At 42.3% G+C, this 15,790-nt stretch overlaps 1 protein-coding gene across 4 annotated transcripts in view; it reads left to right on the top strand.

Annotated features, from left to right (window-relative positions):
* The window catches only part of Ccdc148 (coiled-coil domain containing 148), a 273,207-nt gene extending 266,065 nt beyond the window's left edge, over positions 1-7,142 (top strand). For all 4 annotated transcript variants that reach the window (XM_037204800.1, XM_037204799.1, XM_037204798.1 and 1 more), the window contains 2 exons: positions 1,797-1,937; positions 6,897-7,142. In XM_037204800.1, the coding sequence (XP_037060695.1) occupies positions 1,797-1,937; positions 6,897-7,043 (288 nt within the window). In that variant the 3' untranslated portion in view covers positions 7,044-7,142. The remainder of the gene's footprint in view (positions 1-1,796; positions 1,938-6,896) is intronic.
* Positions 7,143-15,790: the final 8,648 nt, after the last annotated feature.

The following is a 15,790-nucleotide window of genomic DNA, read 5'->3' as shown; positions in this document are numbered from 1 at the left end:
GATCTAAATGTGTCCATATCTCCTCTAGTTCATTAACCAAACAGTATCTGTTTGCAGCAGTGAAACTCAGTTTCCAGTCAAAGGACTGTCCTCAAAAATGTGGAAGAGCAAGCTAATCCACTGGAGAGTGGAAACCTTTGCTTGGAAAAATCCCATAGTCAACAAGCCTGTTCAGTACCACTTTACAAAAAACCCTTTTGTATAGAAATAAAAACCTCTAGTGCCTTGCCTAATAAAAGTAGGCAAAAGCAAATGAAAGTAGATGACGGTCCATGGCAAACACAGGGATTTAAGAGACTGGGAAATGTGAGTTGGTTCCTCTGGTAATTTTTCTAAACTTTGACCTGATAACTGCACAGCCTAACCAATGGGAAGTAAATGTGTAGTTTCCTTTCTACGTGAGTAGAGATCCTACAGAGCCATGGATGAGACTTGACCTTGGGTCTCCTTCAACCCTGGGACAGCTGGCTAAGTACTCAATGGCAGGAAAAACTTAATCTGCCTTGCTTCCATTTCCTCGTCTGGAAAATGGGAATAATAATGGCTGTACCTGCCCAGTTGGTTGTAGCAATTGGAGATGAAATTTGTGAGTGCTTACTGACTGCAAAGCCCTGTTCCAATGCTCTCAGGTGAAACTTGGCTTAACCTCCTCAGCATCCCTGTGAGGAAAGTCTTTTTAATACCTCTATGTGGTAAAAGAGGAAATCGAGAGGTCATATAGCTAGTAAGTGTCAACTGGGACTCCTCTGAGACGGCTCTCACGTCCTCATCCTCTTCAATAAAATGACCTGTAGAGATGAATTCAAAGTATAAGAAGATAAACTCTGTACTAGATCTGAAAAAAACAAACAAACAAATTATTCAATCATTAGCAAAGAATTACGTACTGTGGCTTCCTGAAGACAGACTTACTGCCACAATTACTGAATACATTCTTGTTATAAATATAACTTCGAAAACTACAGAGTCCATGTGAGCAGAATTCCTTCTATCCAGTAGTTCTTTGAAGGAAGAAGCTTTCTGTTTCCATCACTTGTAATCAGTGTTTAGAGTTGTAGTATAAGGCATTTGAGCTAGGAAACCTATAATAATTAAATTACATTTGACTCTGGTCATTTTATTACAGTTTTGAAATGGCACTAACATATCATTTACTTCATCTGAATTCTTGACTTGCAGAATTAACAAGCCAGTGTTAGTAAGGGTGCATATGATTGACAATATTAGTGGCTTCTTTTCATTAAGATTTGGGTCAGAACTGTTATTACTATATAGGACAATGACTTTGTGTTAAAATCACTCTGCAATTTTACAACACAAAGGTAACTTGTTGTCTCTACTAGTCCCATGGAGTCCACTTGCCTACTCCGATGGAAGTTCACCCAGCTTGTCTAGTAATGAGGCCACAATTGACTTCACCAGAAAGCCTCGTGGTATTGGTACTTATAGCCATAGCTCAATAGCTGCGTCATTTTCAATGACGGAATACACAGGTTTTCTATGTAGGATTCCATTTGACTTTCATCAGCAGATAAATTTGTATCTGAAATCAGTCACAATCGTGACTATTGAATCATTAGCAAATGATCATACTCTTTAAATACCTTGTTTGGCATGCGTTTTGGCTCCCTTGTAAGTCTCTGGGACTGGCCTGGACTTAACGTTCCTTTGCTCTTTCCTCTACAGTTTTATATTTCATTAACACTTCTTTAACAGTCATAACACAAACCTGTAATCCTACCCAGAAGCCCTTACTTGTCCCCTCCTCTGAGTGGCTGTGCTTTCTCTTCTCTCAGGTTGCTGTTGTTGTTCAATCTGATCCAGTCAGAATGATGTCAGATACCATGGCATGGAAAGCTAGGACAGGCACTGAACGTGAAGATGAATTTATCCTGCAAAAGCCACTTTTTACACTGACCACATACAATGAGCAGCAGGTAATGATGGGGACGAGCAGGATTGGTGCAAACTCCATGCAGAGAGTGGGAAGAATTGCTGAAGTGTGTGCTTTGAGTTCCAAATTATTTTCAAGATTTATATTTAAATGCCCTATATATTAGCATATTTTTACTTTTAAATGATAATACACAATTACTGTATGAATCTAAATGTTATAGAATTGTGACATAAAACAAAACAGTTTAAAATCATGTCTATTGCTAAAAAATTAGAGTGAGTGAACCAAAAGCTGAGGGGCCCCCAGCTGGATCAGGCCCTCTGAATAGGTGTGACAGTTGATTGGCTTGATCAATTTGGGAGGCAACTAGGCAGTGGGACCAAGTCCTGTGCTCATTGCATGAGTTGGCTGTTTGAAATCTGGAGCTTTATGCAGGGACACTTGGCTCAGTCTGGGAGGAAGGGACTGGACCTGCCTGGACTGAGTCTACCAGGTTGATCGCAGTCCTTAGGGGAGGATTTGCCCTGGAGGAGGTGGGAATGGGGGGTGAGCTGGGGGTAAGGGGAGGGTGTGGGAGGGGGGAGAATAGGGGAACCCATGGCTGATATGTAGAACTGAATGGTATTGTAAAATAAAATAAATAAAATTAAAAAAAATTAGAGTGTTTTATTCAAAAGTCATTGATATAAAAAAGGTTATTTGTTGTTCCAATTTTAAATGGTCTTATTAATAATAAAAAAAAAAAACCTGGAGCCAGATATTGGGGTGAAAGCTGAAAGATCAGAGAAGCAGAGCAAGCCACAGCCAACTTCACCCCTCCAACTCCTAGCCGATCCTGTTCCCATGAATCCTCAGACTGAAAGCCTCTGAGTCCTCACCTTTTGGGTCTCAGCTGAACTGCCTTCGTTCCTGTTTCCTCACGCCTTATATACCTTTCTCTGCCCTGCTGTCACTTCCTGGGATTAAAGGCATGTGTGTTTCTAAGTACTGGGGTTAAAGTTGTGTGCCACCATTGCCTGGCTGGGTTTCCAGTGTGGCCTTGAACCCACAGAGATCTGGATGGATCTCTGTCTCCCAAGTGATAGGATTAAGAGTGTGTGCCACCACTGTCTGGCCTCTGTCTAATCTAGTGGCTGGCTCTGTCCTCTGATCCTCAGGCAAGCTTTATTAGGGTACACAATTTATCACCATAGTTCTTGATATTGTTTTACAGTTCAAAGATTTCTCTATTGTTGTAATAAGAATTTGTATCTAAATTTATGGCATAAATCCATTAAATAAGCAACAGATGAGACTGACAGGCAGTAGGGAAGACAGCTGTCCCAAGTTATGTTCCTAGAGCTAAGGAGAAAACATCTTCTGTGGAAACACCCTCGAGGGATCACGAGGCTGTGGGTAGCAGCTTAGACGTTGTGTTAGCTGTGGATGGAACTGAGAAGGAAGATTCAAAAGGACTTTTAGCAGAAGGAGGGTGAAAAGAGGACATATTATGAATGAATGGATATCACCAAAATTAAGGGGGAAACAAGTCATGCATTTTACAGACCTAGAGAGAAAAAAGCCCACATCTCAAGACACCTGCTGCCAAATGAGTCCACAGTGCCCCTCCTGTGTGCTGCACATGTGATAGTGAAGAGTAAGGTGAAAATTTCGTTCACCGGTAATCAAACAGGCGTTTATGAGATTGATAGCTATAGTGTGGTTCTGCGTGAGATTCCTGATAGAGCTCTGGGCTATATCCCAAATGGGCCAGGCTCTTCCTTCCTGGAGAAAGGAAAGAGAGGGGCCAGGCCAAGAAGGAGAGTATTGTATACAGAAGTAATGCGCAAGGGTAAGGCCAGTTCTGTGCTGCATGTGGAGAGAGAATGGTCAACTCTGCCTGGCAGGTTAGCGACATGGAGATCTAAACTTGAAGATTTGGGACAGTAGTTGCTAAATTCATTCAAGATGATTTACAATTTAAAGGGGGAAGCTGGGCGGTGGTGGCGCATGCCTTTAATCCCAGCACTTGGGAGGCAGAGGCAGGCAGATCTCTGTGAGTTCGAGGCCAGCCTGGACTACAGAGTGAGTTCCAGGAAAGGCGCAAAGCTACACAAAAGAAACCCTGTCTTGAAAAACAAAACAACAACAACAATTTAAGGGGGAAAATGTTAGTGTGCATAGCGAGAGTTCCTTATAAGAGCATGTGGGTATATCTCCAGAACCAGCAGCCAAAGTGGGGAGGCAACTGCACCCTAAGTGGACTAAACTCAGAGGAAGGTAAAGTCCTAGGGAGCTGGACCAAGCCACCAGGGTTCCCCAGGGAGAGGGAAAGGAGGCCCTTCCTTGAATGGGGGCAGAGGCACAGGCTAAGTGCTGAAACACGAGAGCAGAAACGGGCTAGGGCCCCACTGCGGCACACAATAAGCCTTTCTCCTCGGACATCTGACCTTGATCCTGTGCGCAGACATGACATTTTAAAGCAGGTTAAGTTAAATAATGACATTTGTATTTTATCCTTGTATCCTGAATGGGAAATTGATGGGTGTTGGGGTAGAGGGGTGGATGTGGTGGTGAAAGAGTCAGGAACAGCTCTGGCTGGAGAGAGGGAGAGGATGAAGCAAGTGAGGATGATTGCAAGCCAGACAAGTACCACCGTGAAAAGCCGGCATTGGGGATTCAAAGCCACACCCTCGATTTATTGGTTATGTGCACTTGCCTAAACTATTAACATCTTTATGTTTGTTTTCTTCATCCTTAAAATAATTACTTGCAAAGTTCTTGTGAGAATTAGAAATAATAAATATCAACTGCCTAGATTATTGCCTGGTATTCAGCAGTAATTCAACAGATTATTGCCATTTTGCGGATCTGCCGTTAACCATGTAAGAATACAGAAGGGGAAACAGGGTCTGGGAAGAATTAGTTTTGTTCATGTCCTCTTTAGGGTGAAGAGATGTAAAGCATGCTTTTGAGAAACTGATTACTGGCCTCTGGGGAGGAGAAACCTCCTCTCTTCATTTACTTTTTACTAAAAACAGATGAATAATGAACAATATTAAAGCTTCACAGCTCTGGAGCTGAAGAAAAAGGTGACTCCTGGGCAGAATTTGGGAGGCAGCGGCACACAGATCACAGAGGGAATGTGACTCCTTGAAAGTGAGTGGGAATAAATGGGGACCGAAGAGGAAAGGCCTGGGTCCTAGGTTCAAACACTTGCCTCTCCGACAAGGACCTTTGGGTTGTTCCTGGCCTCCCACCCATCACTACCCCAGGCCTGCTTCTGATTGGTTGCCATTCCTTCTTCTTTTCGGAGTATTTCTCACAGTTGGTTCTTCTCTGCTTCCGGACACACTTAGGTACTTCTTACTTCATGTCTGGCCAGTCACAGTAGACTCCTGATGCCACCTCCCTCCATCTCTTCTTTCCCTACCACCTCAGTTTATTCTGACTTTATGATCAGATCCATCTTCTTATGTAGCTGCACTTTCATACTAAATGCAGAAACAGACACCACAGCTCCAGCTAGGACAGACTTCAAGACTTTGAAATCCACACCCCAGGCTGAGTATCCTCTCTAGACAGAGCTCCTCAGTGGCACAGTATTCTGTCCAAACTCCCCTGGTCCCAAAATTGACCTGCTTCATATCCACATTTGTATATGAGGCCTCCCTGTCTGATGAGATCTCTCTTGCTCCCTCTCTAATTTAAAGAAGATTAAGTCAGATTTCAAAGTTGTCCAGTTGTTTCTTACCTGAGGCCATCCTCATGGAAGCAGTACTCCACACACCTCCATGTTTTACCACATGAGGCAGTCACAGGTCATCTGTGCACATCTTATCACGTCCACTCATCCAGAACTCACCAAGGAGGCTATATTCAAAAGCTTATGACCTTATCATTTTGTGGGGGGATTGAACTTCCAATTTAGGTAAGATGCCTCATTGGATATAAATCCACAGGTGGTCACCTCTTATACTGACAAAGAATGAGATGACATTTAAGATTCATAGGAAGAGAACTAAGGTCCAACAAAGTATAAATGAGAACAGAAGTTAAGCTATTAATTAACATGGGATGGGCGGGGCATTTTTCCAGTTCTGTTTGAAACAGAAATTCAGCCTCAGATCCCCCTTTTCAAGGAGTGACCATGTGTTTATGCATAATTTACACATTTCTAAATGATAGTAAAGTTGGAGTGGCTGTTAGGAGATATTCAGGGGGCTGGAGAGATGGCTTAGTGGTTTGGAGCACTTGGGGCTTTTGCAAGGGGCCTGGGTTTGGCTCCCAACATCCACCTAGCAACTCACAACTCTGAACAACTCTAGTTCTAGGAGTTAATATTGCCAAATTCACCAGGATCATGGGGTGTTCATTACCTATGCTGTCTCTTGGGAAGCTGTATTTTGGAGGTTGTTTTCCCCATAAACACGATATTCAAATAATTACAAATTCCATAGCTACACATTCTTTCTGCTTGTTATTTTACAATTTGACTTTTGGTTATGGCAGCTTCATTAACTAAATTACCACTCCCTCTTCCAGCCTCTATAAGCACTACACACCCATATGTACATATACATGCATGCAGACACACACTCATACACTTAATATGTTTTTTAATGATAGCTTCTTAAAAATATATTCTGAAGATTAATATTATTTATTAAAGTAGATTTATTTTATAATGCTTTATTTATGTGATTCTAGCCTGCAATAAATAATAATAGTATTGAACTAAGTTTCTTTTATCTCATTATTTAATAATTTTAATATATTGTATTTGATTAATGTAGTATATAATATTGGATGTAGCCTATGTTGGAAATAAGTAATGCACTGGAAAGTGATAATATCAAAAATCGTTTGGATATTTTTAATAAAAACTCTGCAGTTGCAGAATTAGCAAAATTTATTGTCATCTAACCATCTACCTTAAAAAATATGCAACTTGGGAAAATATGAAAATTAGTGATAGAATTCACTTCAGCTAAGTGAGTTGTTGTTTATTTATCTGCAGATAACTTCCGATCCTAGACTTCGATTTGAGTTAGCGCTTCGAGAAGCTGGACTCCATAAGACACTGTACGCCAAAGAGATGCTACCAAAAATCAGTCCCCAGAAGCCTCCAAGGAAGGACACAGAGTCTACTGTATTCAAACTCTAGAGGGCATGCGCAAACATTATATGGACATGGATAATGATTATCACCACGTCTCAATGTTTAAAACCCACCAGACACATAAATCATAGCATTTATAAACAACTTTGCCTTTTTTCACTCTTCAAAGTTTTATGCACTATTCTATTTTTCTTTAAGTAACATGTGCTATTACCAAACTCTCCAAAACTATGGGACTTTGGTATACATGTTGTCATTTGGTAGGGTGTTATTTTGGTGGGGTTTTTTTTTTTCCTATAAAGGGGAGCTCAAAATAACTATTTGTAGGAATTATATGTTTCATAGCTCCACTTTTTTTTTTTGGAAATTTGTTATTTCACCATTTGACTTTTAATTATGGAAGCTTCACTATCACTAATATGTCTATTGTTTTTTGGTTTATTGTAAAGGAGGGGATTGAGCATTCTCTATATTTAGGAACCAGCTTGGTACATCATGCTTACTACAAGCCAGTCATCTGAACAATCTCCGTTTGCAAATTTTCCTGCAGAAGACAGTGGAAGTGGTGTCTCCATCATGGGAATACCGATTTTGTCTGGGAAGGCATGACTGTGTGGTTGTTTAGGAGGAAAAACTGAAATTTTATGATACTTGAAATATTATCAAAAGTTCCAAATTACCCAAGAAATACCTAGATGATTTTCTTGAAGAGAAAGTATCGAAGAGAAGTATTTCATATAAAACTTACCCATAAATTTTTGGCTATTTCTAAAAAGCAAAATGTGTTGTTGAAACTTCCAGTGGCTAGTAGTAGTAAGAAGACTAACCGCTTTCTTTGTCTTTATTGCCGTTCCATGTATTTCTCATCCACCTCTAGCCATGGGGTTGTTGTCTGTAGGTAGTTCTGAGAATGCTCTGAGACCACAAAATCCAGGGCTGAAGACGAGGCTCAGTTAGTAGAGAGCATGCCTATACTGCCTGAAGCCCTGACTTCCAGCTGTTGCTAGAGTTTTCCGCCTTGCCCACAGTCAGGACAAATCTTTGTCACCCGCCAGTCCCACAGCCGCTCAGACCCAACCAAGTAAACACAGAGACTTATATTGCATACAAACTGTATGGCCGTGGCAGGCTTCTTGCTAACTGTGCTTATAGCTTAAATTAGTCCATTTCCATAAATCTATACCTTGCCACGTGGCTGGTGGCCTACTGGCATCTTCACATGCTGCTGGTCATGGCGGCGGCTGCAGTGTCTCTTGCTTTCCTGTTCTTTTATTTCTCCTCTCTGCTAGTCCCGCCTATACATCCTGCCTAGCCACGACCAATCAGGTTTTATTTATTGATCAATCAGAACAACTTGACATACAGACCATCCCCCAGCACAGCCAAGTGCAGACCATCTCAGACACCTGCACTCAGGCCCATGGTCCTAATCATCCTCTATGCAGACCTGCTGGGTAACGCCACAAAGAACCCAAGAAGGGCTCCCACAGGACATACAGAACATCCCACAGCATCCAGCACCCTATAAACTGGATGTGGTAGCACACACCTGTAATTCCAGCATCAGAAGATGGGAAGCAGGAGAATCAGCAGTTCAAGGTCATCCTTGGCTATATAGTGAGTTTACAGCCAGCCTGTAACACAGGAGACCCTGTTGAAAAAAAGAGGAAGAGAGGCAAGAGCAGGGGAGGGAGGGGAGGGGAGAGAGAGAGAGAAAAGCAGGGAGAGAAAAGAAATAAAAACCAGTCTGACTGATACTCTTCATGAGCTCCCCAAGCATCATGAGTGTAAGTAAAATCAACCCAACCTGTCAGGATACATTGCCTTTATAAGAGGTTCTATAGGGGAAAAATCTTATCCATATCCCACAATTCATCCCAATGACTCCCTGCTACAGCTCTTTGCATCATTATAATATCTCATCAAAAAGTGGAGAGAACCTTAGGAAGAGGTGGAGAGTGGTGGGCATGGATTTGTCCTGGGGACTTTTCTAGGGGTCAAAAATGTTATTTTATGGGGCTCTGACTATAAACCCATGGAAACCTGCTGTAACAGAAAACAGGAAGATGTGGATGTTACTGAGCCTGTGGATCCCTACAGATGTGGACAGCCATACCAGAGTCCTGGGATCACGTTCAAACACTACTGAAATATTTATTCTTTTTAAACTCTCTTAACTAAAGACTTTTAGCTGGTGCTGCCTTCTTAGTATGTAGCACTGCCATTCTGAGAAACAGGAAGATGTCAAATGGTGTTGTTGTGAGGAGGACTGAGTTGTGATCCGGGCAGCAGTCTAGCCATTGGTTGTGCCCAGATTCAGACTCTAACAATTTTCTTTATTTTCTAAAAAATTGTATTAATAGTAGCTATTAATCACTATGTATAAACTGGATGCTTAGCATCAATATGTGCTTTCCATATTATGTTTGATCATCATTACAGCCTTATGATATGGCTCTTGTCATTTTAAAGATCTAGAAATACAAAAAAAATCTAGAAATGAGTTCAGAGAGATGAAATAATATACATTTATCAGTTGTCTTCAAACAGAGACATTAAATTTATGTAGTGAGTCCTGGCCATTTTTAAGTAAAATGTAAGAAAGTCATCTGAAGTTTAAATGATTAATGAACACACAAAAAGATAAAAATGCTTATTCAGACCCCCAGTGAAAGACTGGTACCCACCCACCAGATGATCAGCATTGCCAATGGATGTAGTAGCCACAGGAAAATGGGACGACCGCATGTGGTGGCACAGGTCTGTAATCCCAGCATTTGGAAAGGGGAGGCAGCAGGGTCAGGTAATGGGATAAATCCTCAGAGTCTATTTGATAGTCAAAGGAATTTATCTGGGGGTTAACTCACAACCAGAGTAAAGGAGTTGGTTGCAGAATCCTGGAGGGGTGGGGCACGGTGGAACGTGGTTCTCTGGAGAGCTCTGCCTTGATCCGCATCAGCATGCAAGACCACGAGGTAGGGAAGACAAGAGATCATGTACAAGCATCCCAGGTCTTAAGGATCCCTGGTGGCCACGCCCAAGAAGCAAGTACCTAGCAGCTACTAGTGGTGGTGCTTCAGGGCATGGCACAAACAACCCCCCACTACAGTCAGGAATTTGGGGTCACCCTCAGCTATATAGGTGGAGGCTAACCTGGGCTACATGATACAATGTCTCCAAAGCCAAAAGGGCACAAAACAGCTCTGCGGTGGAACACACCTGTAATGGGAGCACGGGGCAGGTAGACGCAGGAGAATCAGAAGTTCAAGGCTAGTCTCTGGTATATAGAAGTAAATCAGACACTGTTCAAAAAAAGAAAGGAAAAGAAGATAGGAAGCCTGTGTGAGCGTGGACTGGAGAGCTTGCCTGCTGAGGTCGTGGTTTTTATACATTTGATTCAGCAACTCTCCTCGTAGATGTGTGCTCTTGAGAGTCCACTGTGTCAGTGTGGGGGGTGGCAGAAACTGGGGTTAAGAAAGAAAAACAAAATAAATTTCATCAGCAGCAAACTGGACAGACATAAAAATCATGGTATATTCATTTATGGAATTACATATCACAAAGGAAATGGGGGGATTTTATCGATATGGACATTATATTTACCAAAAGGGGTGAAGTGTCATATTTCATTTCTCTAAAGAACAAAAACCTGCCAAGATAATCTGTATTGCTTATGGATACATGGGAGGCAAAACAGTAGAGAAAAGCGAGAAAATAAAAATCAAGATGAGGATTACCTTGGGTGGCCAGGGAGACAGGCAGGATTGAAGACCCACAAGCTCCTGCAAGTGTTGTATTGTTTAACCAGGGGTGTGGCTACAGAACGTTTCTGATCATTTTCAGGTCCATGTGCATATTTTACATACAGTTACATGCCAAGTAAATTCCACAAAAATAAAAAAGGAATATAAGAAAGCAAATAATTAAAAGCATAATCTGTTAATGTACATGTGCATCAACAGTAGCCTTTTCAGTTAAGGTCTGGTATAATAGCCCCAATCTGCACACATTTCTGAGGTAAGGAAGATCTGTCCCTTGTTGGGAGTCTTGCTTCTCTTGACATATTATAGAATTCCCTTGATGTTCTTGCTCCACAGTCCAGTGCCCTGGTACACTTTGGTTCTTACTGGTCTAGTTTTCCTGATGGCTTGAAAAAGAAAAAAAGGAATATGTACCAAGAACACCAAGCATTATATTCATGTGCACTCATACATGTGTGTTTGTGTGTGCATCTGTGTGTGTGTGGTGTGTGTGTGTGTGTGTGGTGGGTTATAACAATAACAAAAATGTATTTCTTGGTAGTGTTCCAAAACTAAATGAGACTGTGCTGGAGAGATGGCTCAGCAGTTAAGAGCATGTGCTGCTCTTGCAGAGGATCTGAGTTCGGTTCCCAGCACCCATGTCCGGCAGCTCATAACTATCTGTAGCTCCAGCTCCAGGAGATCTAACGATGTCCTCTTCTGGCCTCTGTGGGCATCTATACTCAAATTCGTGCCTGAACATGAGCAGGTGCATAAACACACACACACACACACACACACGCACGCACACACGCACGCACGCACGCACATACTTTAAAATAAATAAATCTTAAAGAAAGAAAGAAAAAGAAAGAAAGAGAGAGAGAGAGAGAGAGAGAGAAGAAAGAAAGAAAGAAAGAAAGAAAGAAAGAAAGAAAGAAAGAAAGAAAGAAAGAAAAAGAAAGAAAGATAGAAAGAAAGCAAGCAAGCAAGCAAGCACTACCTTCAATCCCATTGTTACTAAATGGTGCCATCTGATTCGTCTCCCAGTTTCTGAGGGCAGTGGACTGCCTCTATCTGGAGGAAGACTGTGTTGTCCGTCTTGTAGGAAGCCCTTCCCCCATGAACCCACAGTCTAGGCTCCCCTTTTACTTCCTCTTGTGGAGGGAGTTGCTGTCCTGTGAGTTTTGGGTTCCCTTCCTTCTCAACACTACAAGAACTTTGTTGTTGATACTTATTTTCTTTCTTTCATCTTTAAGCCTACCTTGAATACACAAATATGGTGGAATACATTCCAGCATTAGAATAAATGTCTGTCAACCCTATGTTGTCTTCTAATGACCCAGCTGTTCCTTGCCTCTTCTCAAAAGAACATCTTTAAAGAGTTGCCAGTAGCCAATGCCTCTCCTGTCTTCCCATTGCGCACGCGCTCTCTCTCTCTCTCTCTCATTCGGATTCAGCCTTGTCCTGTTCTCATACTGTTCTTAGCAAGATCACCAAGGAGCTCCATGCTGGCAAATGATGGTCTTTGATCTCTCTCCCACTGACTTGGTAGCAGCTTTTGGTCCAGGCAACAGCAGCCCCACCTTGGAACATGTTCTTTTGGTTTCTGTACTCCTTCTGCTTTACTGCCTGCTCCTTTGGCTGCATCTCAGTTTCCTTGGCCAACTCCCCCATTCTTATCCAGCTCTACATGTGGGACTATGTCAGGACTGTGCCCTTTGGTCTATTGCTCTTTATGGTTGTCACCCCTGGGGTCATTCTTAAACCTTCCAGGTTTACTTTTAATTGGTTTTGGGGGTGTCTTTTAATGTACAGCCTTTACTTTCTTTTCTTCTTCACCTCTTGCAATCTATTTATTGAAGATGAGCATCTATATATAATGTTTCATATACCAGACTTTGCCCTTCACACTCCCAACTCCTCTCCACTTTCTGTCCTTTGTATTTGCTATGGATTGTTAGTTGAGTCTAGCTTTATCAGATAAGGTTCTGATTCTTCTTTATGTCCCTCCCACACTGCTTCCCCGGGTGATATATTCTCATCCATCCATTGGTGGGTTGAGCATTTGGATGTTTTGGGAAATGTTTACTACTGCTAACTCTCTGTTCTTAGAGTCATTAACTAAGAGCTACAGATTAATACACCGTGAGGTTAGTTTCTGTCAACCTAACACAAATCTAGACACTCCTGGCAAGACAGAACCTCAAACTGAGAAGTTGCTTCCATCAGATCTGCTTGTGAGTATGTCTGTGGGGCATTTTATTGATTGGTAGTTGACGTAGAAGGGTCCCGCCCACTGTGGACAATATGTGGGCCTGGTCTATGTGAGAACGGTAGCTAAGAAGGCTAGAAGGGAGCAAGCCAGTAGGCAGCATTCCTCTGTGGTTTCTGCTTCAGGCTCCTGCCTGGAGTTCTTGGATGATGGACTGGTTGTAAGATGAAATACATCCTTTCCTTCCCCAATAACACAGTGGGGGCACATCCTCAGATATAACCCAGTCTTCTTCCTTTATTGCTAAGAACCTTAGCTAGAGAAAAGGGCTTTTTTTCTTCTCCTGGTATTTAGTGGTGTAAGAGAAGAAGCCAAACTGTTTGTTTGCTTCTTAATGGTTTTTTAAAGTAGTGAATTGGTTTTCTGACAACCTCCAAAGATGATTGATTTTATTGTATCTTTCTGGTCATGGATTTTAATGTGTTCAGCCTTATAATCTATCAGAGCCATTCTTTTTCCTGTTCCAATTATCCCCTTCTTGACCAGTGTCTCAGTAGGTCTGACTAAACAACCTGACAGACTCCATACCCTGTGCTCTTCCAGTTTCTACTGCTCTGTACAAACTCGTTGATTTTTATCTTCCATCGCTCTACTGGTTTGATTTGTTACAGACTCCAGAGTCTGTATTAATCTCTTATCACTCTATAGCAAGTTACCGTAAAGTTAGAGGCTCATGCCGTTCAGTGTAGTCATAGTTTTGGATATCTGAAATCAGAATTGGATCTGTAATCTAAAATCAAGCTGTGAGCAGAGCAACGCTGCTCTCTGGGGCTCGAGCGCAGAATCTCTTTTTGCGCTTCTAGAGCCTGCCCATCATCCTTGGCTTGGGTCCCCTTCAATTGTCTTCAAACAGGAGGTGACAGGTGTAGTTTATCCCACACTGCATATTTTACATGCCTCTCCTACCTCTCTACCACTAGTAAGGAGTCTTGCAATGGCTATGAACTCATACTAGTGTGGCCCAGCGCCTAAGGTCGAATGACTGGTAATCTTGATGCCATTTGCTGTTTAACCGAGCCACAGGTTCGGGGCCTAGGAGATGGGATCTCTGGAGTCATTTTTTACTTGCCACAAGGTGTTTGATACTCTGCAGTCAGTAGCTAGTTGAGGCCACGGTCATCTCAAGGCTCAGCTTGCTTAGATGATCACTCACTGACAGCTGGCAGAAGATGCCGTCTACTGGCTAGGAGCTCAGCTGAGCCTGACACTGAACCAGATCCAAATGCTTTCCACAGGAGCTGGGTTCCGGAAGAAACAGAGACGCCAAGCATGTGAAAGCTCCGAGGCCTGGGAAGCGCTGCTGGAACTGATGTCTGTCTCAGTCCTCCTCCAAGCAGTCATAGTGCTCTCCCTGATGGAACGGGGCTGAGAAATGAGCTCCTTCTCCGTGATGTGTGGTGATGGCTGGCCTCCACTGTAGAAGAGGTGTGTGAATTAGGAGATATTTCACTGCCATCTTTCAAAATCGGTCACTTTTGCCATTGGACAGAACAGAACAAGCTAGGCTCCTTCACACTTACTCTTCGGGCCCGGAGTCAGAATTTTCTCTAACAAGCTCAGCATCCCAGTGTCCCAGGGATGGAAATAGTATGTCAAAACCCCAGTATGGATGCCCAGGTTCCATATTGCTAGTAGATTTGCCTTTTATTCTAGGCCTTTTCTGTGAGCATTGCTAGAATATACATTTGTGTGCATACATGTACATCTACATAGGCACACACACACACACACACACACACACACACACACACACACACACACACAGAGGCCCATATGTAAAGTCCCATATATTAGTTCATTCTGTTATCTCTCATTCAAATTCCATGGGGTTTTTGCTTCATGTCTTCCACTTTCATTTGTATTTTCTTTTTTCCTTACTGAGGATTCTGGTGCTCCTCGATAAGAAGTCAAAATATGACACCATTACTCATTGTATTATCCCACAATTTATGCACATAACAGTCAAGATAAAATACCAATATGACAAAAACAACAATGAATTCTTTAGCTATGTACATCATACTCTTTCTCCTTTTCTTATAAATCCATTGTATCTTTGTTGTCAGGGATGATATAAATAATATATATTTTTCACTAGCCCCTAATTTCTTTTCTAAAATTTTTTCTTCACAAATTCATGTGTGGATACAATGAAATATGAGCATATATACCTCTATTTCCCCTTCAACTCCACTTCCTACTCTCCCAGCCCCACATATTTCTTCCAGCTTCATGTCCTCTCTTTTTACTAAATAACCTGCTAAGGGGCTGGAGACCCAGGTTTGATTCCCAGCTCCCACTTGGCAGCTCACAACTGTTTATGACTCCAGTTCCAGGGGTTCTGATTCCCTCTGCTGTCTTTTGAGGGCACCAGACACACAAGTGGTGCACAGACATACATGCGGGCAAAACATCCATACACATAAAATACAATTTTTAAAAATTATATAAAAAAAACTCAGTCCAACTAGTGTTGACCATATGTTCATGGGTGCGGGGCCATCCTCTATCAGTGGCCATACACCCCAAAAGAGTGATTCTCCCTGGACTGCCCAGAGCTCCTCAGTTAGGGCTGGAGAATCCTGCTACAGTTCTAGCTGACTTGATCTTGTGCAGGTCACCATAGCAACTGCGATTCAGGAGTGCAGTCGCCGTGTCATGATGGCAGCCTTCCACAGCAGCCCTCTCTAGTCTCCAGCTCTCACAGTTTCTCCACCTCTTCTTCAGTGTCCCATGAGCTTTGGCACAGAGGTTGGTGAGGTGTCCCATTTAGGCTG

Source organism: Peromyscus leucopus, chromosome 4, assembly GCF_004664715.2.
Source record: "Peromyscus leucopus breed LL Stock chromosome 4, UCI_PerLeu_2.1, whole genome shotgun sequence".
NCBI classification, from domain to species: domain Eukaryota; kingdom Metazoa; phylum Chordata; class Mammalia; order Rodentia; family Cricetidae; genus Peromyscus; species Peromyscus leucopus.
This window is presented reverse-complemented; position numbering and strand designations above follow the sequence as displayed.